This window comes from Lampris incognitus, chromosome 12 (assembly GCF_029633865.1).
Source record: "Lampris incognitus isolate fLamInc1 chromosome 12, fLamInc1.hap2, whole genome shotgun sequence".
NCBI lineage: Eukaryota > Metazoa > Chordata > Actinopteri > Lampriformes > Lampridae > Lampris > Lampris incognitus.
The window spans coordinates 13,955,589-13,980,800 of NC_079222.1; the positions used below are offsets into that span (position 1 = coordinate 13,955,589).

General features: G+C 47.4%; 1 protein-coding gene across 2 annotated transcripts in view; it reads left to right on the top strand.

Moving 5' to 3' along the window:
- LOC130121811 (disabled homolog 2-interacting protein-like) overlaps positions 1-25,212 on the top strand; it is a 119,821-nt gene that overhangs the window by 86,145 nt on the left and 8,464 nt on the right. For both annotated transcript variants that reach the window (XM_056290722.1, XM_056290721.1), the window contains exons 5-11: positions 2,714-2,858; positions 11,637-11,781; positions 13,522-13,758; positions 14,352-14,553; positions 15,362-15,549; positions 17,776-18,682; positions 20,652-20,789. In XM_056290722.1, the coding sequence (XP_056146697.1) occupies positions 2,714-2,858; positions 11,637-11,781; positions 13,522-13,758; positions 14,352-14,553; positions 15,362-15,549; positions 17,776-18,682; positions 20,652-20,789 (1,962 nt within the window). The remainder of the gene's footprint in view (positions 1-2,713; positions 2,859-11,636; positions 11,782-13,521; positions 13,759-14,351; positions 14,554-15,361; positions 15,550-17,775; positions 18,683-20,651; positions 20,790-25,212) is intronic.

The following is a 25,212-nucleotide window of genomic DNA, read 5'->3' on the forward strand; positions in this document are numbered from 1 at the left end:
AGTTGTAATATTTTGAAAAATGGAAAATGCCTTGTATCATTACTGACCATAACCAATATGGTGCCTTGGTATGTGTGTGTGTGTGTGTGTGAGAGAGAGAGAGAGCAAGAGTGTTTACGTACGTGTTTGAGTGGTTAGCGAGCCACAAACCGGTGCAGTAGATCGGTCTTGCGTGCTGGTTCTGAAGTGACTAATGACTTTTCTAGGTTTTGCAGTGCTGTTAGTGAGAAATGCTCCTGTATCGTGGAGTAAATTGGCTTCTGCTGGATGCTGCTCTTGGTCCGTCTCCCTCTGCGTCTTAGTAGGCCAAAGGTGTCACGAGAGGAAAAGTTTAAAGGGGGGCGGCACGGTAGCCCAGTGGTTAGCGCTGTCGCCTCACAGCACCAAGGTCCTGGGTTCGAACCCCGGGGTTGTCCAACCTTGGGGGGGGTCATCCCAACTCGTTCTCTGTGTGGAGTTTGCATGTTATCCCTGTGTCTGCGGTGGGTTTTTGCCGGGTGCTCCGGTTTCCCCCAACATCAAAAAGAAACATGCATGTTAGGGTTAATACCCCTGTCTGTGCCCCTGACCGAGGCATGGCAAGACGAACTGGAGCTGGTCCTCGGGCGCTGTATGGTGGTTGCCCACTGCTGCTAGCTACACAGCTAGGATGGGTTAAATGGAGAGAAAGAAGTCCCCCATGAGGATTAATACAAGTGGTACTAGTTGGCTTTTCTTGCTAGCACGTGGTCTTCTTTTGAGCTTTACAAGTTACTATTTATATTCAGACGTTTGTAGTTAGCAATTTTATACCAAATTCGCCTTCGCTTTAAGGCATCATCACCGTCAGGCACCCCTGCAATGTGGGTTTGTGGTTGTATCAGGGTGTATCTGTGTGTGTGTCTTCAATAATGCTCACTCTTGTGTTTGCCGTGCCTGCACCGGAGTAATTACCATAATATGAAACCGATGGGCTAGACTTAGCACAATGACCCACACATACTACATAGTTTACATGCCACAAACTTGGGTAAGTCATGCAGAACAAGTCTGATGTGCAGAGAAGTGAAAACTATAAATGAAGTGTTTCCTGTCAGGTTCATTGTGATGAGAATCAGGGTCTAACACCAGGTTATATACAGGTTAGCTTCCTCACACTGAAATAAGTGTTTGCTTTCAGAAATGACTTAAGTCCACTTTTTATCCATCAGTTTGGCTTTCCATCCATCTAGCTGTCTTCTGTAATTCTCACAGTTTACCCCACACAGCACCCGTTCACATTTTCATTTTCTGGGCTCGACATCCAAATGTCTTAACTTGGTGTCACTCACGTTCTGTGTCCATCCACACACGCGTAATTAGAAGATCACGTATTTTGTATTGACTGCACTGTCCACTAGTTTGTAACTGCACGATGGTGCTGCGAACATAAACCTTGCATGTCGTGCAGCTCGAGGGTCTGTGATCTCCATTGTCGACGAACATGGAGGCAGTCCTGCAGGTTTTGTTTACCTCTGCTCAGAGAAGACGAGTGTTTTTGCATCTTCCCCTGGAACGGATGCAGAGGTCGGACAGGATGCGGAAGCGGGGCAGGCTGAGCTAACTGCTTTCCTCCGGGGGCTCCGGTTTCCTCCCACAATCCAAAGATGTGTAGGTCAGGTGAATCGGCCCTACTAAATTGTCCCTAGGTATGAATGTGTGTGTGTGTGTGTGGGTCCTGTGTGATGGCCTGGCGGCCTGTCCAGGGTGTCTCCCCGCCTGCCGCCCAGTGACTGCTGGGACAGGCTCCAGCATCCCCGCGACCCTGAGAGCAGGATAAGCAGTTCAGATAATGGATGGATGGATGTTGGATATTTGTGTTTTTGTAGTTTTTTTGTAGCTTGGTTATGTGTTTTTGTCTTTGTGTTGCACTGCTGTGGGCTGGGGGAAATGGTATGTCTTTTAATTCCATGTACACAAGCACATGAAATGAAAAGACAAATACATGTTCTTAAAAAGAAACCACCCATGAATTCAAAAAGACATTTGTCTCAGTGTCTTTCCAAGCTGACCTACAGTCTACCGCCGCTGCCATTGTTTTGAAGGGGAATAAAACATCCAGGGAGTGTTGTGCTGTTCATCGCCGCACATCAACAACCAGATATCAGCTCCCGTTCCCGTACATACGCACAGAGACAGGCTCGTTTTCATAGGAACCGGAGTCAACTTTGGTTGTCACTTCCTTTTCGAAGAAGGACTCCAATGATAATAGTGCCTTTAGTAACCGGACCGAGTGTGAACTTGACCAGATTAAGGACCAAAATGGGGAGTGAAAATCTAATATGTGGCACGGTGGTGCAGTGGTTAGTGCTGTCACCTCACTGCAAGGAGGTCCTGGATTCAAACCCCAGGGTTGTTCAACCTTGGGGGTCACCCCAGGTCGTCCTCTGTGTGGAGTTTGCATGTTCTCCCCGTGCCGTGGTGGGTTTTCTCCAGATGCATGCATGTTAGGGTTAATACCCCTGTCTGTGCCCCTGACATGGCAAGACGAACTGGAGTTGGTCCCAGGTGCTGCACGGCGGCTGCCCCCTGCTCCTCGCTACACAGCTAGGATGGCTTAAATGCAGATTGTGAACAGGGCCATAGTGTCACAGATTTACAAAATGAGCTCTCAGCCCAGGGGTCAAGATCAAGATTTATGTGACTCAACGTGTCGACTTACATGTTTTTATTTTTTCTTTGTGTTTTGCTGCAGGACTTCCTCACGGACCTGATGATGTCAGAGGTGGATCGTTGCGGGGAAAACGAGCATCTGATCTTCAGGGAGAACACACTGGCCACGAAAGCTATAGAAGAATACCTCAAACTGGTGGGGCAGAAGTACCTGCAGGATGCCCTCGGTGAGTGGGGGGATGGGAGGGCAGGAGAAAGATGGGAAACAGCAAAAAGGAATAAAGCAAAGGACAAAAGCAAGGAAACAAAAGCTGTCACCTGTGTTCACTCTTGCAGATGTTGGGTTTTTCTCATGTTACTTTCTGTATATGTGTCCATTTTACTAATCCTCATCCCACTCCGGTCTCGTACATGAGATTTGTATGTACTCTGTCATTATCGAGGGAGGAATAAAAATCAATATAGTTTATATTCCCTTTTGGCCATCTCAGAACGCCTACTCAATCACTGTTTCTTAACCTGTTCCCCCTCTCTCCCGCTCTCTCTCTCTCTCTCTCTCTCTCTCTCTCTCTCTCTCTCTCTCTCTCTCTCTCTCTCTCTCTCTCTCTCTCTCTCTCTCTCTCTCTCTCTCTCTCTCTCCCTCTTACTCTCTTCTCTCTCCCTCTCTTCTCTCTCTCTTTTCTCTCTCTCGCTCTCATCTCTCTCGCTCTCTTTTCTCTCTCACTCTCTTTCTTACTCTTTTCTCTCTGTTGCTCACTTGCTCTCTCTTTTTCTCTGTCTTCTCTCTCACTCTCTCTCACTCTCTTCTGTCTCTCACTCTCTTTTCTCTCTCACTCTCTTTCTTACTCTCTTCCCTCTCTCTCACTCACTTGCTCTCTCTTTTTCTCTCTCACTCTTGTCTTCTCTCTCTCTCGCTCTTCTCTCTCTCTCTCTCTCTCTCTCTCTCTCTCTCTCTCTCATCTTTATACCCAACCCCCTTCCCCTCCTTCCCTCTTTTTCCGGTGACTTTACGTCGAGCTGTGTGTAGCATTGTAAAAGTGGATGAATGATAAACCTGTGGGAAAGGGCAGTGATGGACGGGCCTACGGTATGACCATTTCGCTTCTCTCTAAAATTCAAGAGCACAAATGGGAAATTCAGTTTAACGCTCTTCCAGTGTATTTTAGCTCATATAGTTGAGAACAGTCTTTCCTTACTCGATGCAAAAAGCCGGAGTTTTACCCTTACTCTAAAACCTGGGTTTACGTCTAGCCAAAAAGCACAAAATGTCAAACTCTCTTGGATAGTGGGGAGCGAGTTTAAGGAAGTGATAGTTAGTCAATTCTGTCCGAATTGAAGAATTTGGCTGGAGACCTTGGGGACCTTTTTGAGCATTTTAAGAGGTTTATGTTGGACCCTGCTTTGTAATAAAAACTGACAAGGGACAAGGAATTAAGTAGGCAGTAAGTGTTGTTTTTTGTTTTTTTGCAGAGAGTGAGTGGATGAACTAGTGGGCGAAGCAGCTGAGGAGGGGATGAATACATTTCATCACTGATGCCATCGGTGTTTGTTGACTTTCACAATTTCAAATGACCTCACATGTATGACCTCACCGCTAGCTAGTTGTCAGTAGTGTCTGGCGTATCTGCAGCTGAGATCTGATTTGAGAGAGAGGCTCCCGGGGGTGTAAAAGTCTGTCGTCTTACTGTCCAGCGGGTAGACAGCAGACCTTATCTGTGACAAAACTCAATCCATCACAGCCTGTTCTGCGTTATTGTAAAATTCTTATCACATTTTTCAGCATATTATGAAAATTCCTCATTATATTCTGGATCATTTCCGTTAATCTGTACATTTATTAAAAACAAAAAAGTGTTGTTTTCCAACAAAATAGCTCACAAACCTGGCAGTTTCTTACCATGGCAGCCGTGTGTTTGCTTTGCAGCCTTTAAGGCTGCATCTATAAGTTCAGTCCCATAGATGTACCATTACAGGAAAGGGGGATGAATATTTCTTGAGAGAGAAGAAATTTGTCCACACGTGTTAGCTGGATGTGAGGTGAGCGACATATCGGGTTTATCAGTTCATTTACCTTGGCGGTGTTTAATTTGACCTCCGAACAGGCAGTTGGACCAACCATTAAAAAAGGAGCTCCGGAGCGTCCAGGTAGCATAGTGGTCTATTCCGTTGCCTACCAACACGGGGATCGCCGGTTCGAATCCCCGTGTTACCTCCGGCTGGGTCGGGCATCCCTACAGACACAATTGGCCGTGTGTGTGGGTGGGAAGCTGGATGTGGATATGTGTCCTGGTCGATGCACTAGCGCCTCCTCTGGTCCGTTGGGGCACCTGTTCGGGGGGGGGGGACTGGGGGGAATAGCGTGATCACGCACTACGTCCCCCTGGCGAAACTCCTCATTGTCAGGTGAAAAGAAGCAGCTGGCGACTCCACATGTAGGAGGCATGTGGTAGACTGCAGCCCTCCCCGGATCGGCAGAGGGGGTGGAGCAGCGGCTCAGAAGAGTGGGGTAATTGGCCGGGTACGATTGGGGAGAAAAAAAGGGGGGGGGAATAATGCTTTACATTACGTGATCTAGAACTTACGGCCATCTCTATCGGTGCTGTGTTTGGGGTCAGTGTGCTGCTCCATTTCTCAAGGTCTCTTCCATTTGGCTGCCTGCAGCCACTGGGGAAGCATTTACTCCCCGTGGCAACGGGTACGAGTTATCTGCCTCGCCTCCGGCGCCTGCGGTCACGTGTGTGCCAGCGTGGCAGTGATCAGTGTCTGATGTTTAAAGTTCGATTGCCCTGCAGATTAAAAATGATATTGAAGTGAGTGAGCACGTGCTTATTAAGCAGAGTGCAAAATTAGCCATGTTCTGCAGATGATTCTCAGTGATGTGAATTTGGTCCTTTGTGTATATGTTTAAAAAAAAAGAGATAACTTTTAAAAATTAGAAGATTTCAAGAAAGATTTGGAGGCATGTAGTGGAGAACTATGCAAATGTCGAGGCATTTATAGGAAAACAGATCATTAAAAGCACATAAATCAGTATTATGCAAATTTGCGCTGTTTTTAAGTCGCTGCTTTACCACTTTTTACGATGCAGTTTAAAAAAAGGAAAAAAAAGTGAAATACTATCAGCAAGTGCATTAGTACCCTAAATGTGGCTGCACTGCTTGAATCAGAAAATCCACCATCCTAAGTTCTTACTCGGGGCTGACGGAGGAGGGAGCTCCTTACAGTCCTCCGTTGTAAAGCCCTAACGTTTGAAAAGATGTGCACATATAAAAATAGCCGTTGACATTTGGGGAATAATAAATGTCAGTTAGGGATCAGCTCGGCTGAAGAGGCAGTCACACAATTGTTATTTTGTGTCCGTTTTGTGTTTGACTGCATCCAGGCCACCTTTTGTGAGCCCTTGAAAAGTAAGCGGACCAACTCAATGTCAGCTTTAACACCTCCGCACCGCCTCGTATCCAAAACAACCCTTCAGCGCCAAATCAAATTGCCCCCGACACTGCAACCAGATAACGCCAAGGACTCAGGGTGGATTAAAACCTCGTGCACACTAGCTACACCCCGTGGTTGGGACATTTGCAGATTTTCTAAAAAAAAAAGAAGCAAGTCGTGATAAAGCCTTTTTTTTCTTTTGTCATTGTCGAGTTATAGTCCTTATACAATATTAACTGTTCAGAAGATTTTTTTCGGGCTTTTTCTCCCCCTTTCTCCCCAGTTGTACTCTTCCGAGCCGTATCGGTCACTGCTCCACCCCCCTCTGCCGATCCGGGGAGGGCTGCAGACCACCACGTGCCTCCTCCGATACATGTGGAGTCGCCAGCCGCTTCTTTTCACCTGACAGTGAGCAGTTTCACCAGGGGGACGTAGCGCGTGGGTGGATCACGCTATTCCTCCAGTCCCCCCCCCCCGAACAGGCACCCCGACTGGCCAGAGGAGGCGCTAGTGCAGCAACGAGGACACATACCCACAAGCAGGGAGTAACACGACGGAATAAACCACTACGCTACCCGGACGCCATTCAGATGATTTCTAAACAATTTATTGATCAGATATTAAGCCATACCCCAAAATGAGTTTGCTTGTTAAAGCAAGAATGCATTGCCAAAACAAAGGCATTCATACATTCATTCATTCATTCAGTTATTATAATACACTTTGCTGGACAACCAGAGCAGGAGTCAGTTTTGCTTCTGAATACTGGTCTCTCTTAGGCGTGTGGTAAGTTAAATGAAAAATCTTGTTATTATTTCTTAAATTACTTCCATTATATGAATAAAACAATACGATTTTCAGGCAGCACGGTGGCACAGTGGTTAGCACGGTCGCCTCACAGCAAGAAGGTCCTGGGTTCGAACCCCGAGGTTTTCCAACCTTGGGGGTCGCCCCGGGTCGTGGGTCCTCTGTGTGGAGTTTGCATGTTCTCCCCGTGTCTGCGTGGGTTTCCTCCGGGTGCCCCGGTTTCCTCCCACAGTCCGAAGACATGTAGGTCAGGTGACTCGGCCGTACTAAATTGTCCCTAGGTGTGAGTGTGTGTGTGTGTTTGTCGGCCCTGTGATGGACTGGCGGCCTGTCCAGGGTGACTCCCCGCCTGCCGCCCAATGACTGCTCGAATAGGCGCCAGCATCCCACGACCCTCATTAGGATAAGCGGCTTGGAAAATGGATGGATGGATGAGATTTTCTCATGAATGACATTGTGTCTTCCACATCGCTGTGCAGCTGTTTTCACTTCATGCCATTTTCAGCGTTATCACTTAAACCCCGCTGAGGTAATAACAACACTTCCTGTATATTATCGCAGTAACCATTTCTAATGAATTTGGGTAGAGGATTGTGGGAAATTTTTTTGGAAAGCTCTCAGCCAAGGCGAAATGATTCATAGTTAAAGATCAATTTTCACAATACTGCAGCTTTTACTGATTGGATTAATCAGTTACTTGTGTTTAAATAGCAAACTTCCCCTGTAATTTCCCTTAAGTGCTGCAAGCTGCGATGAAGGTCGATTACAAGTAGACAGTGAAAGATAAAGTGCGGTACTATGTCTGCCTCTTGATGATCAGAGAAAAGCCCGTGGGGTTTGCATAAAGGTAAATGTATTATTGCGGAGTGCAGTGGTTAGCTCAGATAGCATACGGATATGACGGCTGGTGAAGCTGAACACAAAGGAAGGTCCTGAGCAAATTAGAGCCCCGGCCTTGTCCCATTTACCATCTTACTCGCCCAGGGTTGTTTTATGTTTGACAGTCAGAATTTTTCAGTGTCTGTTTTAGATTAAGAGGAACATGTGGCGTGCAGGTAGCGTGGCGGTCTGTTCCGTTGCCTACCAACAAGGAGATCGCCGGTTCGAATCCCTTTGTTACTCCGGCTTGGTTGGGCGTCCCTTCAGACACAATTGGCTGTATCTGAGGATGGGAAGCCGGGTGTGGTTATGTGTCCTGGTCGCTGCACTAGCACCTCCTTGACTCCTCTGGGCGCCTGTTCGGGGGGGAGGGGGAACTGGGGGGGGGGGGGGGGGGGATAGCGTGATCCTCCGACACGCTACGTACCCCCAGCGAAACTCCTCACTGTCAGGTAAAAAGAAGCGGCTGGCGACTCCACATGTATGGGAGGAGGCATGTGGTAGTCTGCTGCCCTCCCCGGATCGGCAGAGGGGGTGGAGCAGCGACCGGGACAGCTCGGGTAAGTAGGGTAATTTGCTGGATACAATTGGGGAGAAAAAGGGGGGGAACAAAAAGATGAACATGAATCATAAGGACGGTGCAAATGTATGAAGTGTCCAATATTATTACACAACAAAAGCATCTAAATAGTTGTGAACTTTGTCTGATTGTTTGTTGGTTGGTTTGTTCGACTCTCAACAAGGTTAGCAGAAGGTTGGGCCAAGTGTGGATTTCCATTTGTCTTCAGTCCCAGCAGTTATTTTTTTATGTATTTACCTTCCCTGGTAAATACATACCTCCCTGCCTGATTTAGAAACGTACACAGCAACAGTCTTATCTACACAAACCACAAAGTCTTCCTTGCACTCCGTCTTTCTCACCTCCCTCCCTCAATAGCTCTGATATCACTGCTGTGTGTGTGTGTGTGTGTGTGTCTGTGTGTGTGTGTGTTTGTGTTTATAAACACACAACTATAGTTATGAAAAATCTGCTCGTGTCTGCATACTTGTGCGTAAGCGTCCTCGTGTGTTTGTGTGCAGGGGTAACTCTCGGGGTTGCATCGGGGTATTTTGTGATGGTGGGTGAATAAGGCATGGCTGATTTTGGTGAAGCTAATGCCATTTGAGGCTCAGCTGAACAGCTACTGAAGGTGTCCATGCAGACTGGTGGCTGTGACTTGCTGACGGGACAAGGACCGCCAAGCCTCTGCAGACTACTAGGGACCACGGACACCTTCTTGTCCCCGTTTTGATGACACTGAAGAGAGGGAATCACAACATCTTATTGTTGCCAAACTGATGACAGTGTCTCTTTATGGACAATTAACTTTAGTCCACAGCAATAATTGCTTCTGTTTTACCTGAGCAAAGGTAAAGACGAGGTCGTTCGTTCGGAGCTGAAGGTGTACAACAATAACGGTTTGTAACCAGGGACTGTTTGTTTTCTTGGATTAACAGACTGAAATAGAAAAAGAACATTTCCTGTAGCATTATGTTTCGTTGTAGTTGTCCGGGTAGTGTAGCCATCTATTCCGTTGCCTGCTAACATGGAGATCGCAGGTTCGAATCCCCGTATTACCTCCGGCTTGGTCGGGCGGCCTTTCAGACACAATTGGCCGTGTCTGCAGGTGGGAAGCCGGATGTGGGTATGTGTCCTGGTCACTGCACTAGCGCCTCCTCTGGGGGGGGGGGGACTGAGGGGAATAGTGTGACCCTCCCATGTGCTATGTCCCCCTGACGAAACTCCTCACTGTCAGGTGAAAAGAAGCGGCTGGCGACTCCACGTGTATCGGAGAAGGCGTGTGGTAGTCTGCAGCCCTTCCCGGATCAGCAGAGGGGGTGGAGCAGCGACCGGGACGGCTCGGAAGTGTGGGGTAGTTTGGGAGAATGTTTTGACTCTCACTAATTTTCACATTTATTCATACAATGTGTTGTCTCTACCTACTATATAAGAGGAAGATCTGGGTTTTGGAGGTAATTCCTGTTTGTGAAAAGTATACCCTCAGTGGAGACGTTCAGGATAATAGATATTTTGTTTTCAACCTGACTAGTATGTGAGGAAAAATATTGCAGACTGCCCCCTGGGCGCCTCATATCATATAGTTCTCCTGCAGCCAGCCATTGGTATTCTGTCCCCTACCCTAAATCACTTCTGTGAAGACAAGCAGAGAGACTTTCAGTATTTTTTCTTATCATCTGTGTTGGACGGATCTTTCTTCATTCATCTCCTTAATATATCATACCGAAGGGCTGTATGTCTTTATGCATGCTCAGTAAACCAGATAAGGAAATCCATCTGGATGCAATGACCATCTGGACTACCCTTAAAACTGACCAAGTGTGTCTGCTGCTGAGGCTGTGTCTTCAGTCCACGTACTTCACATACAGGGGGCAGTACTATAGACGGAGGCATGGGTGTGCTATGGGTTCGCAGTCTTACCTATAGTTGTATATGGAAGGAGTGAAAAGGAGGGCTCTGATGTCCTACCCAGGGACACCACCTAGCCATTGGTTCAGATTTGTGGACGACACCTAAGTTAAAATTAAATCTCAGGATGTACCACATTTCACCGACCACATTAACTCTGTGGACAACCACATCAAGTTCACCAGGGAGGATGTGAAAAACGGCAGGTTAGCCTTCTGAGACTGTGGAATTGCAATTGGTGATGTAAACCAACGCATACTGATCAGTACTTAAGGTGTGACTCTCATCATCCACTGGAGCACAAACTAGGAGTCACCAAGACGCTGTACCACCGAGCTGACGACGTCCCCACCGACACAGTGGCCGGAGAAGGGGAGACATCCCACATTAAACAGGCCCTGGTTAAGTGTGGTTATCCTAACTGGGTGTTTGTCAGAGCCAGGAAGACGCCCAAACAGTGCAGCAGCCGATCGAAGAGAGAAGGACAACAGCTGCCTAAGTGTAAACCAGTGGTGATTCCGTATGTGGCGGGAGTGTCAGAAAAGCTGAGACATATTTTTTCCAAACACCACGTCTCAGTTGCTTTCAAACCCCAAAACATGCTGCGCCAGAAGTTGTTCCACCCCAAGGATCGGGTCCCCCTGGCACAAACAAAGCAATATGGTCAAGGCTCAGCGTTTTCGGTTTTTACCGATTTTCACCAAAAAATACCCAGATTTTTAAACTGATTTTCCACCGGATTTTATGTTTCCACGGATCCAAAAGTTGTTCCTGTTCGTGTGAGGTTATGGCGAAATTCAGCATGCTGGATGGCTTTGAAAAATAAAAACCGAAAACGCTGAGCCTTGAGTATAGTGTATGCTGTTAAGTGCCAGGACTGCTGTGACTTGTACATCGAGGAAACCAAACAGATGCTGGCCAAGAGGATGGCACAACACAGGAGAGCTAACTCCTCAGGCCAGGACTCCACAGTCTACACCCATCTACAGGCCAGTGGCCACTCTTTCAAGGATGAGCATGTGCACAGCCTTGATAGGGAGGAACACTGATTTGAACGGGGAGTCAAAGGGCCCATCTAAGTGAAGTGGGAACAACCATCCCTGAACCGAGGGAGGATCTAAGAGTAGCCATCTTAAAATGCTGCGATTGCAACTATTCCCAAATCATCTGTGAATATGGCCATTGAAACTCTAGTTAATGATCACGGCAATTTGCATATGAAACCGATCGTTGGTTTCGGTAGTTATGAAACTGTATTGTTCATAAGGGTGGGGATACCTGCAGTCAGTTGACACTGACAAAGTCATTTGGATGAGTGATGAAACAGTTCTCCCAATAAACGTTGTGTCCAGATGAATTGATTCACCTTTCTGTCAGAGAGCTGTATCTCACTATCCTCACCATTTATTTTTCTCTTCAGGTGAATTCATCAAAGCTCTGTATGAGTCGGATGAGAACTGTGAGGTGGATCCATGCAAGTGCTCATCCGGTGACCTGCCGGAGCACCAGAGCAACCTGAAGATGTGCTGTGAGCTGGCCTTCTGCAAAATCATCAACTCCTACTGGTAAACAAACTGAAACTGAGACAGCCGTACTTAACAATGGTTTAATTCATTGTTTAGATGGTTTTGTTTGTTTTGTTTTTTTAATCTTAAGGGTAAACAACCTTGCAGAAAGCTAAGGTCATATACACTCACCGGCCACTTTATTAGGCACACCTGTCCAACTGCTCGTTAATGCAAATTTCTAATCAGCCAATCACATGGCAGCAACTCAATGCATTTAGGCATGTAGACATGGTCAAGACGATCTGCTGCAGTTCAAACCGAGCATCAGAATGGGGAAGAAAGGTGATTTAAGTGACTTTGAACGTGGCATGGTTGTTGGTGCCAGACGGGCTGGTCTGAGTGTTTCAGAAACTGCTGATCTACTGGGATTTTCATGCACAACCATCTCTAGGGTTTACAGAGAATGGTCCGAAAAAGAGAAAATATCCAGTGAGCGGCAGTTCTGTGGGCGAAAATGCCTTGTTGATGCCAGAGGTCAGAGGAGAATGGCCAGACTGGTTCGAGCTGATAGAAAGGCAACAGTAACTCAAATAACCACTCATTACAACCGAGGTATGCAGAAGAGCATCTCTGAACACGCAACACGTCGAACCTTGAGGCAGATGGGCTACAGCAGCAGAAGACCACACCGGGTGCCACTCCTGTCAGCTAAGAACAGGAAACTCAGGCTACAATTCGCACAGGCTCACCAAAATTGGACAATAGAAGATTGGAAAAACGTTGCCTGGTCTGATGAGTCTCGATTTCTGCTGCGACATTCGGATGGTAGGGTCAGAATTTGGCGTCAACAACATGAAAGCATGGATCCATCCTGCCTTGTATCAACGGTTCAGGCTGGTGGTGGTGGTGTAATGGTGTGGGGGATATTTTCTTGGCACACTTTGGGCCCCTTAGTACCAATTGAGTATCGTGTCAACGCCACAGCCTACCTGAGTATTGTTGCTGACCATGTCCATCCCTTTATGACCACAGTGTTCCCATCTTCTGATGGCTACTTCCAGCAGGATAACGCGCCATGTCATAAAGCTCGAATCATCTCAGACTGGTTTCTTGAACATGACAATGAGTTCACTGTACTCAAATGGCCTCCACAGTCACCAGATCTCAATCCAATAGAGCACCTTTGGGATGTGGTGGACCGAGAGATTCGCATCATGGATGTGCAGCCGACAAATCTGCAGCAACTGCGTGATGCTATCATGTCAATATGGACCAAACTCTCTGAGGAATGTTTCCAGTACCTTGTTGAATCTATGCCACGAAGGATTAAGGCAGTTCTGAAGTCAAAAGGGGGTCCAACCCGGTACTAGCAAGGTGTACCTAATAAAGTGGCCAGTGAGTGTATATGTTCTGTTTTCTTCATCATTTATTGATGATATAATTATATATAAAATATTTACAGCATCAAAACACATGTCATGGTTATCCATCATATACTGTTGTTAAATTTTTTTAAGAACTCTGTATATATACCACAGACTAAGGCTTCAACTTAATCACTAAAACAAGAAGTTAAGAGTACTTGTTTAAGCTTGGAACCACATGAGGCACTTTATCCCAGGTTTGGCCAATCATAACCTTTATAAGTACCCCTCGTGGAGATAAGAAAAGCATCTGCTCATCTCATATCCTTGGGTTCATTTTTTTTTGGATTAGGACAGGGGTCCATTGATAGATTTGAAAGTGGCCCTTATTAGGATGGTTATGAACTCATTTCCTCTCATTGACCTTTTGCAGTGTTTTTCCACGAGAGCTGAAGGAAGTGTTCGCGTCATGGCGGCAGGAATGCAGCAACCGGGGTCGACCGGACATCAGCGAGCGTTTGATAAGCGCATCCTTGTTCCTGCGTTTTCTCTGTCCAGCAATTATGTCCCCCTCGCTCTTCAACCTGATGCAGGAGTATCCCGATGACCGCACCGCACGCACACTTACACTCATCGCTAAAGTGACCCAAAACTTGGCCAATTTTACCAAGTGAGTGTGTGTGGGCTTGGGTGTCAGAAAGGGCCACACAAACATAACCTTTTTTTATTTGCAAGTTTTATTTACAGTAAATTGTGGCAGCTAGAGCGGGTAGTGTAGCGGTCTATTCCGTTGCCTACCAACACGGGGTTGCCGGTTCGAATCCCTGTGTTACCTCTGGCTTGGTCAGGTGTCCCTACAGACACAATTGGCCGTGTCTGCGAGTGGGAAGCCGGATGTGGGTATGTCTCCTGGTCGCTGCACTAGCGCCTCCTCTGGTCAGTCGGGGCGCCTGTTCAGGGGGGAGGGGGAACTGGGGGTGATCCTCCCATACGCTACGTCCCCCCTGGTGAAACTCCTCACTCTCAGGTGAAAAGAAGCAGCTGGCGACTCCACATGTATCGGAGGAGGCATGTGGTAGTCCGCGGCCCTCCCTGGATCGGCAGTGGAGGTGGAGCAATGACCGCGATGGCTCGGAAGAGTGGGGTAATTGGCCAAGTACAATTGGGGAGGAAAGGGGGGGGGCGGGGGAATGAAATACTAATAAATAAATACTTTCCAATTTTAACCCAGGCACCTCAATATGTCCTTGTTTGTGCATCCAGATTTGGCAGTAAGGAAGAGTACATGTCCTTCATGAACCAGTTCCTGGAGCATGAGTGGACTAACATGCAGCGGTTTCTTCTGGAGATCTCCAACCCCGAAACAATCTCCAACACAGCAGGCTTTGAGGGCTACATTGACCTAGGGAGGGAACTTTCCACCTTGCACTCCCTTCTTTCTGAGGTGGTCTCCCAGATGGAACAGGTAATATATTCATTCATTATCCAAACCGCTTATCCTTACTCAGGGTCACCTGAATGCTGAAGCCTATCCCAGCAGTCACTGGGCGGCAGGCGGGGAGACACCCTGGACCAGCTGCCAGTCCATAAGAATGAAAAAATACATTTAGGGGAAAAAACCTCCCACGTAAAGCCTTTATTAGTTGGGTCTTAATAATAGACATGTTTCATTGGAGACATTCCAACAACATTCCCAAAAGATCCCTATCTCGTTGCAGGAAGTCTAACATCCATCCTTCAATGCACTATCAAAGGATTTCAGTCATGCATAGACTACATTAGCAGGTTTACCACACAACAATCAATAATGCATTATTGCATTACATAAGCAGTGCACTGAGGGAGACCACCGAGAGGCTATGCGGTAAGATGAGGCATATTAATAGAGTACAAGGACGCTCGCACTAAATGTGGTGGCCGATGACGAGGGGGTAATAACTAGATCGAGGCAGATTCACAGATATATATATATTTTTAATAATGGTACAGTTGCACAGTCACCTCTCAGAAATGGGTATTTTAATAATGTAGAATTCAATTTTAACCTGACTGTTGCAGACAAGTTGATTTCATTATTTAGAGTGTGTTGTCTGAATGCAAGAGGGTTAGGTGCTGTGGAACAGGAGGGAAAGCATTCATTCGACTTAAAGGGGAGCTGCCAAGAGGAAAATCAATGATGCAACACATAAATGATCCTTGGTAATAGCTTAACTGAAATGTTTCAGCCTAATATATCGCTTGACTTGTTCTTATGTGTCTTCGTCGCTCCCCAGAGTGTGGCTTCCAAGCTGGGTCCTTTGCCCAGGATCCTACGTGAGGTAAACACGGCTCTGTCCAACCCATCCAGTGTTCAGATGACTCCCGTACAGTCCTCGGAGCCGATGGGGTCCCCTCCCGCTGTGGCAGGCTGCAGCATCTCCACGGGTCTTCACAAGATGGTCATAGACAATGAACTTTCTGGGTAAGAAGGAGCATAAAAAATGTAGGCTATCCCCATATCAAATCTAATAACTTCAGAAGAGACTGTTTAGGGCATCCAGGTGGCGTAGCAGTCTATTCCGTTTTCTACCAACACGGGGATCGGCGGTTCAAATCCCCCGTGTTACCTCTGGCTTGGTCAGGCATCCCTACAGACACAATTGGCCATGTCTGCGGGTGGGAAGCTGAATGTGGGTATGTGTCATGATCGCTGCACTAGAGAGGGGGGCTTGGGGGAAAAGCGTGATCCTCCCATGTGCTACGTCCCCCTGGTGAAACTCCTCACTGTCAGGTGAAAAGAAGCGGCTGGCGACTCCACGTGTATTGGAGGAGACGTGGTAGTCTGCAGCCCTCCCTTGGAAGAGTGGGGTAATTGGCCAAGTATAATTTGGGAGAAAAAGGGGGACCCCCCCCCCCAAAAGAAAAAAAGAAGAGATTGTTTAGCTGTTTATTGCTTAAGCATGTCCATTCGGTCATGCCTTGGACACTTGACTTTTGGGTTGTATTTTGATTCAGTGTCTCATCAGTGTACAGCTTAACTTATAACTGGGGCATGCAACTTTGTTATTTGTGAAAAATGTCAAACCCCTCTTACAGCCATGAGTAATTGAGATGGTCTGACAGAAAATCAAGCCTCCATATTAAACCCTGCAACTACTATATTCAGGCTCTCAGAATCTCACTTGAGCTTCACAAAGAGCTCCCCGGTAGACCTCAATCAATCAGGGGAGCTCTTTGTGACGGGGCGGTCCCACTGCCTGTCAATTATTCGCGTGCGCAGCCTTTCACTCTGTTTTCATGTCATCATTATGGATCCTGTAGAGGTGGATAAACTAAATAACGTTCATCTAAATAAATATTCCACCTTTAACTTAGAATTTAGAGATTAACTAACTTAGAGATTCGCTGAAAAGTATACTGCAATGCATTTTACTCTACTGCATAAGGATGATGGATATAGCAATATTTACAAATATGTCACCTTAAGTGCAAAAGTACATTACAACATGATTTTTTTTTTGTGTCACTAAGAAATCAGCTGAAAAAAATTCACACGCATAGATTATACGAGTTTTGTCAGTAACAACAGCCAACAGCCAACACCACCTCTGCCTTATCACCTGCCGTTCTCTCATGTGGGAACATGGTGAGGCAGCACTCACATGAACCAACATTAAGACGGGCTGACAGGAAGTTCAACAAACAAGCAGGTGGCGCTACAGACAGATGCAGAACCGCAGAAGAAGCCTGTTAAACAGGGACACTGCCCAGAGTAACAATACACCAGTACTGTGACATACAAATCCAGCAGAAGAAGAATAGAGAGATGGGCAGGAAGGCATGTGGCAGGTATCGTGTTGCCATCCAGTGACCCAGGATCAATAAAACTAATTAACGAGGGTCCCTTTATGACCACCTCCCTACTTTATCACATGATTTTTGTCGTGTGTGTATTGACTGGCGTTGTGTGTCTGTGTGAGAGAGAGAGAGAGCGAGAGAGAGAGAATTAGAGAGAGGGGGGAGGTGCAAGAAAGTGAGAGAGTATCCACACACTAGTAAGCTGTGAACCTTGCTCGTGAGGGAGCACACCTAGTGAACATCACCTAATTGCTCCTCATCCTACGAGCAATATGAAAACCGGGAGGAAAGTAAGAGAGGGAGAGAGAGAGGGTGGAGGTGCAATTGGACAAAACATGCAGGGAGATTGGGAGATTAAGAAATTAGGCAGGAGGAAGGGTGGGGGTGGGAAGAGGGGGAGGGTAATGAACAGCGGTAGAGGGACAGAGAAAAGAGGGGGAGATGAGTGTGATAGGAGTGATGGAGATTATTGGAAGATAAATTGTGTCTGTCAAGGTAATTGTCTCTAGGCAATAAAGCCCCCATCTGGAGCGCAGGAAGAAAAGCAAAACAAGGGGATGAAGGACAAGTCATATAAGTGTAAAATACAATCATACCAGATTTCCCCATCTCCATATCAGTAGATAAGTCCTGAATGTGCTCCGTCTGAATATTGTACAGCGAAGCATTCCCACTGACACCTTCAAAAATACATAAACATTAGTGTTTTTCAAACTCTGCTGCTGCTTGTTTTACTTTCTACCTCAGTGTGGGTTCATCCACAGCCAAGACCCTGCTGTCCTTTTTTACCTTTTTTTTTTGTAATTGGTTAAAATTTTACTTCTCTTTTTTTTTTATCTGCCTCTCTCAGATTGGTTGACTTCACAAGGTTACCTTCCCCGACCCCGGAGAACAAAGATCTGTTCTTTGTGACGAGGAGCTCAGGGATCCAGCCCTCCCCAGCACGCAGCTCCAGCTACTCCGAGTCCAACGAGCCTGACCTGGGGATGGCCAACGGCAGCAAGAGCCTGTCCATGGTCGACCTTCAGGACCCCCGCAGTCTGGAAAGTGGCCCAGGTCCCAGTCCCTCAGATGGTGTTGTTGAGAGTCTTGCCCCCGGGGGGGTGTGGTCAGCCAGAACCCCACAGGGCAATATCACTGGAGGTCCCACCCTGCGAAGACCTGGCCAGACCCCTACCACCCCAGGGACAGAGAGCACCCCGGGCCGGCCCGCTCAGCTTCTCGCCCCACTGTCTTTCCAGAACCCGGTCTACCAGATGGCTGCTGGCCTGCCCGTGTCCCCGCGTGGCATGGCTGACTCTGGCTCCGAATGCCACAGCTCTGTCAGTTCCCATAGCAACAACGAGGATGGACCAACAGGAGGGAAGCATGCCTTCCTTAACCATGGTGGTGGAGGAGGAGCAGGAGCAGGAGTAGGGGGAGGAGGAGGAGGAAGCAGTGGGGATGAGTACTCCAGGCGTTCAGGCGAGTTTCCGCGCCGGCAGCTGTCCCTCACAGAAGCCCAGCACCAGCCCACTATCCCCAGACAAAACAGCGCTGGTCCCCAACGCAGGATAGATCAACCCCCGCCACAGAGCGTCACCCGGGGCCGCACGCCCCCCAACCTCCTCAACAGTGGGCCTTACCCCAGGCCCTCCTCCGGCAGCATGATGTCCTCGTCCCCCGACTGGCCAGGAAGCGGTGCGAGGCTACGGCAGCAGTCATCTTCGTCCAAAGGCGACAGCCCCGAGACCAAACAGAGGGTCCAGCACAAACAGGTATGGGAGGTGCACACTCCTACACATAGTCTGAGTAATGCACACACACACACACACACCGAGACATTTCACCTGTAATTACAGTGATAACAAGCTGAATATTTAAAACACCCTTTCATCTCATAACATCCAATAGCATATTTACAAGGTGTGGGAGGGGTATCTCTGAGCAGATACTCTGCCCATTGTGCCCTAATGAATTACAGTCATTTAGGGTTTAATCTGCATACATTGCCTTACTACTGTTTTACCGGAGGAGTAAAAAAAAAAGGCCTGGATTGGCAGCGGCGTGGGCACAAATAGCTCCTCATTAAGCAGCAATACATTACAAGCGTGTGCGTTTAGACACACGCGTTGATATTTAGTTCAGGTTCACACATATGGCATATTTCAAAGTGGATTTTGATGCAAATCGGTGTACTGTGCGTGCCTGTGTGTCTGTGTGTGAACACGGTGGGAGGTGCCCATTTGTGTTATCCATTTGGATTTGATGGTCTGGGTGGTAATTAAAAATCCATCACTAGCAGGTCGGAGCTACAGGTTGTAATTATGAAACTTAGTGGTTGCCTTGCTGTTAATAAGGTGGTGTGAAGGACTCTTACACGTTTTGCACAATGCTTGCTCTCGTCCACGTGCGGTGGTGGAAGGGATCGTAGGTAGGTTTGTGTATTATGCAAACATCGATGGCACACTCGTTCCTTGGAGGTGAAATAGCACTGCTCTTAAGGTCCAGTGTCATTGGATGGCAGGATGATGGAGGGTGAAGTCAGGCTGTCCAGTTAACCATGAGAAGTCTGTCATTGTACGACGTGCATGTAGCCCAAATCTCGATTCGGACTGTGTAGATATAACAGAAAAACCTCCTCTTGCATGTTCAGCCTTTAACCTTTAACACAGCGAATAATCAAACTACTCAAAAAGAAACCCCATTATTGATAAAAGGTCTTTCTTCACTGCAACTCAGATCAACTGATATAGTAGCTGTTCTGAACTACAAGTCCCAAAGACGGCTCTGAGACATCTGCAGAGCCGTCTTGCAGCTGCTTTCACACCCCACTGACACGCTCTCTCAAAACTTGTTCACAAGCACCACGTCCATCTGGCTGCACGCTGGCGCAGTGGTCAGCGCCCGTCGCCTCACAGCAAGAAGGTCCTGGGTTAGGGTTCGGGTTGTCCAACCTTGGGGGGGGGGGGTCATCCCAGGTTGTCCTCTGTGTGGAGTTTGCATGTTCTGTCTGCGGTGGGTTTTCTCCGAGTGCTCCGGTGTCCTCCCACCATCAAAAAGACATGCATGTTAGGGTTAGCACTCCTGTCTGTGCTCCTGACCGGGGCAATGGCAAGCCGGACTGGAGTCGGTCCCCCGGTGATGCGCGGCGGCGGCGGCCCACTGCTGCAAGCCACACAGCTAGGATGGGTTAAATGCAGAGAGGAATTTCCCCGTGGGAATTAATAAAGTATCTCAAAATCAAAAAAAAATTTTTTTTTTAGAAATCTACTACGTCTAAGCGTGTGCGCACACACACACACACACAGAGGCACACACACACATACACACACATGAACACACACTTGCCATTCGTTGCCTGAAGGCTGGTCATCCCATATTGCTGCCTGTCCATCTAATCTGATCTCCCTTTTTTTGCTGCAAATGTCCACTTGTGTCCAAACCTGTACCCCTGACAGGTACAGCTAGAGTATTGTGCCCACGTGTGCACGTGTGTGTTTCAGCACACAGGTGTGTTTCCATCCCCCCCTGCTCTCCATCCAAATGTCATTGTTGTTCCACGGTCATTTCAAGCTTTTCCTGTGGTTGTTTTTTTTTTTTTTTTTTGGTGTTGTGTTTGCATGCCCCCCCCCCCCCCGCCATTTGCACTCGGCTCATGTGTGTGTGTGTGTGTGTGTGTGTGTGTGTGTGTGTGTGTGTGTGTGTGGGTGTGTGTGTGTGTGTGTGTTGTGTTGGTTCCACTAGGCCCCCTCCCCAGTGAACCCAAATGCGCTGGACCGCACGGCTGCCTGGCTATTGAATATGAATGTGCAGTATTTAGACCATGAGGGGACGGAGCCAGACTCACAGAGAAACAGAGAGGATCTGAATCAGGTGGAGAAGGTAACCCGCCTCCCGACCCAACCTTTACCTCCTCCGAACCCTCTTTCCACACCCGCCTCAACCCTTCCTGCCAGTGGTCCATGCCCTCCACCCTTTATTATCACTTCTTTTTTCAGTTTCTCCACTTCTTCGGCCCGTTACTTAACAACCCTTTTACCTCCTGTGCCTTTCCTCACGTGACCACATTCTGGTCTTGGCAGCCCTCAAACCCCCGCCGTTAGCCGCCAGACACGGCTAAAGATGCTCACCCACTTCCTTGATATCTGTGAAGCAAACTTCCTACATCAGTTTTTGTGTGTGTGTGCATATGGCACACACCGTGGGTAGGTTTAACGTGGGTAGGTTTAACGTGTGCGGCTGCATGTAGAAAAGGTGTGCATGAGTGACAGAATGTGTGTGTGTGCAGGGCGTCCAGGTGGCGTGGCGGTCTATTCCGTTGCCTACCAACACGGAGATCGCCGGTTCGAATCTCCGTGTTACCTCCGGCTTGGTCGGGTGTCCCTACAGACACAGTTGGCCGTGTCTGCGGACGGGAATGGGTACGTGTCCTGGTCGCTGCACTAGCGCCTCCCCTGGTCAGTCGGGGGACCTGTTCGGGGGTGGGAGGAGGAACTGGGGGGGAATAGCATGATCCTCCCGTGTGCTACTTCCCCCTGGCGGAACTCCTCACTGTCAGGTGAAAAGCAGCAGCTGGCAACTCCACATGTATCGGAGGAGGCATGTGGTAGTCTGCAGCCCTCCTCGGATCGGCAGAGGAGGTGGAGCAGCGACCGGGCCGGCTCGGAAGAGTGGGGTAATTGGCCGAGTACAGTTGGGGAGAAAAAAGGGGAACCCCCCCCCCAAAAAAAAAATTTGCGTGTGCAAGCATGCAGGTGTGTGTCTATGTGTGTGCGTGTGTGTGTCTGTGTGTGTGTGAGAGAGAGAGACAGAGCGAAGGAGAGACGAATGCTTCCCGCTGCTTATTCTGTGCCAACTGTGATGTATTTCTGCCTTTGCACCACTGACTCGTATCCGACCATGCACCTTCTGCCTGACTCCCGTGCTTCGGCTGTCACCTCCTTTGCCATGATTTCCCATCCTTAATGAATGTAAGTCAATTAGTCGTGTTGCAGGGAGGGATGAACACACCACAGGTCCCTCACAATTTCACTACCCAGCAGGTTATGTAATGAAAGCAACCAACAAAAAAAAAGAAGAAAAGATTAAAAGTTATTTTAAACGAATGGCCGGAGCCAGTTTGAAATCAAAAATCACACATAACCAGATATCACATCCAGCTTTCGGTCAGGCAGCCTGCACGGGGTACTAATCCAGGTGCCATGTTGCATCCCTGTCCTTCCTCTTTATCTTGTCAGTCTCAATTGTCAGTCTCAGTTGGCAACTGCTAAGAAATGCTCTTTAATAAAGGCAAACCATTGGGCAAGGTCAGGATTGGATAAATATATAGTATATAATATTATTATATAATATAGTATAATTTACTACTACTACTACTTTTGGCTGCTCCTGTTAGGGGTCGCCACAGCGGATCATCCATTTCCATCTCTTCCTGCCCCCGGCATGTCCTTCCTCACCACATCCATAAACCATGTAATAAATCCATAAATAAATATAATATAGTATAATATTAGAATATAATATTAGTATGTAATACAAAATATAAGAAGTTATAAATTATTCAGCCATAACAAAACTCTGTACAGTTGTGACATACCTGTTGTGCATACGTACTTACCTCCAGTATTCTGTTTGTTATTCCATTTATTTATTTCCTTTCTTTTTTGTGTTTTTGAGTGATGTATGTAAGTAGTAGAAGCTTCTGTAAACCAGAGTCACATTCCTTGTGTGCATGAGCACGCTGAAGTCGATGCTGATGCTGACGAGTCCATACATATTGCATAGGATGCTCAGCAGAGGTGCCTGGTGTTGTGTGCGCTCCGAGGTCCGTTCATGCCTCCTCTGCGGCTGAACGAGTTCGCACAGTTCTGAACAGAGAGACTCACAACATCTGAAGGAGAGGAAAACTAGGAGCCGCGGTTAATGTGCAACAACTTCTTATGACAGCGCAGGGTTTCCATGTGACAGACGGGAGACGTGTCAGACACCTCGTTGGAAAGGGCTTGAACGTTACGTGGAGTAACAGATGTGCCGTACGTTCAAGAGGATGGGGGGAGGGAATGCCAGGGTGAACAACAGGCATCAGAGATGTGTTGGTTGATACTTTTATCTCAGGGGATGCAGTGACAGGATCAGGGAAATATAAGGGATGGATGGTGAGGGGAAGATGGCATTAAAGGAATGGATGATCCTTGCAGCAACCTCGGATTGTCTGACTGTTGAGTTTTTGTCGATAGTTTCCTTCCCCACTTACTGTCAGTTGTGTGGATTGGCGACGTTGATTCACTGCCACTTTTATTAAACAGTGAATCATAACTGGGGAATAACTTGTGGTTTAGTTTGTCTGCAGATGACCAAGTAAACCACTGAAGGACAAAGTAAATAGTTGGAGGCTTTGTGGCTGCTGGAAAGTGTTGAATTTATTGAAAGTGGGCGCAAACTTGGGAAGTCCAAGGAATTTTGTAGTATGTAAGTTTAGGCGATTTGTTGTTAAATCACATTTCTTATGAACCAAATCATATATTAATTGAAATAATACTTCATGTTTTACACATCTATCGGGAATCAGGGACAATTTGTTGTCATTTCAGTCATGTACTTGCGTACACAATAGAAACAAAATGTTGTCTCCCCCAGCCTACAGCAGTGCAACACAAAAGATAAAAACAAACATCCAAAATTTCCCAAAAAAGACACCAACAAAACATACAAAAACAGAGAGACCAAAGCAAAAACAAAAAAACAACACAAACAGGCAACAACACAGCACATTCAGTGCAACACAATCCAAACATTCTACTGTCCAGAGAACGAACGCCGGCCAGGATGACTGTCGGAACTGCCAGTCTGCATGGGCTAGCAGTTAGCTTAGCCTGCCCCGCTCCCGCGTCCTGTCACACCGCCCTCGGTGTTCCTCTTCAGGCACAGCTCCAGGCAGGGCCGTGGTTCTTGGGCCCACCGGACACAGCAGACCAAGCTCCCTAATCCGATCCAATGCCAGCTCTCCCAGCCAGACACCTTCGACACACCTCCCTCGCACTCCACACGACAACACAGGTGCAGACAAAAACACTGCACAGTCGATGCTAGGAGAGGCCGCCACCAGACCGCTCTCTGTGTTATCAGAACTGCCGGTCTTCATGGGCTAACAGTTAGCTTAGCCTGCCCCACTTCCACTTTCTGTAACACCGCCCTCGGTGTTTCCACTTCGGACGCAGCTCCAGGCAGGGCCGTGGTCCCTGTTCCCACCGGACGCAGCAGACCAAGCTCCCTCAGTCGATCCACCAGCTCTCCCAGCCAGACACCTTCGACACATCTCCCTCACAGGCCACACGATGACACAAACGCAGATGCAGACAAAAACACTACACAGTCGACGCTAGGCGAGGCCGCCGCCAGACTGCCTTGGTGTTTCCTCTCGGGCGCAGCTCCGGGCAGGGCCATGGTCCCTGGGCCCACCGGATGCAGCAGACCAAGCTCCCTCCAAATCGATGATCAAAATAAAAACTTCATACGATGACACAAACTTAGACGCCGACGTAGACGTGGACAAACACACTGCGTAGTCGGTGCTGAGTGAGGCCGCTGCAAATGTGGGTTCATGCCGCCATCTTCTCAATGCTTCATTACTCATTAATCACTGCTTCATTACTCATTAATGAAGCAGTGGGAAGAAACATATCTCACTGATGACATTCGATCAGTTTTTTGGGGTTTTTTTTCAATTAGAAGCTGGGCAGTAATATATCAGCATTCGCTTTCTGGGAAACTGATGAGTTTGTATTGTTTTGTCTCATACAGACCAGGTGAGATGCAACAAACTTTAACTAGCTTGCAGCATAAACCATGCATAAGACGACAAAATGCAGTGGAAAATACCCAACTGAGAAAAACAAGAAAAAATACTGACATTGTACACACTATAAATACAAAATACTGCACGGACTAGTTAAAGTGCAAGGTGATGGTGATGATACTCTATTGCATGTTATGTAGAGGTGACAGAAATAAAGTAGTAAACACAAGAGCACAATAAGGTAACAAAAATGTTACGAAATATAAAAGATAATATTATATATCGTCTTAAGTATTTACTAAAAACAACAAAAAAAAGTTTTTTAAATCATGTGAAAATAATGAAGCAACCCGAATACAGAAATAGTATTTCATGTGGAACCGCTGTGCTTCGTTCTGAACCACGGTTTTGTTTGATGGGATGTGATCAGGAAAAAGGAACAGGAGGAAGTGACGAAAGTTAAACCCCATAAGTCAAGTCAAATTAGTTTTATTTGTACAGCCCAATATC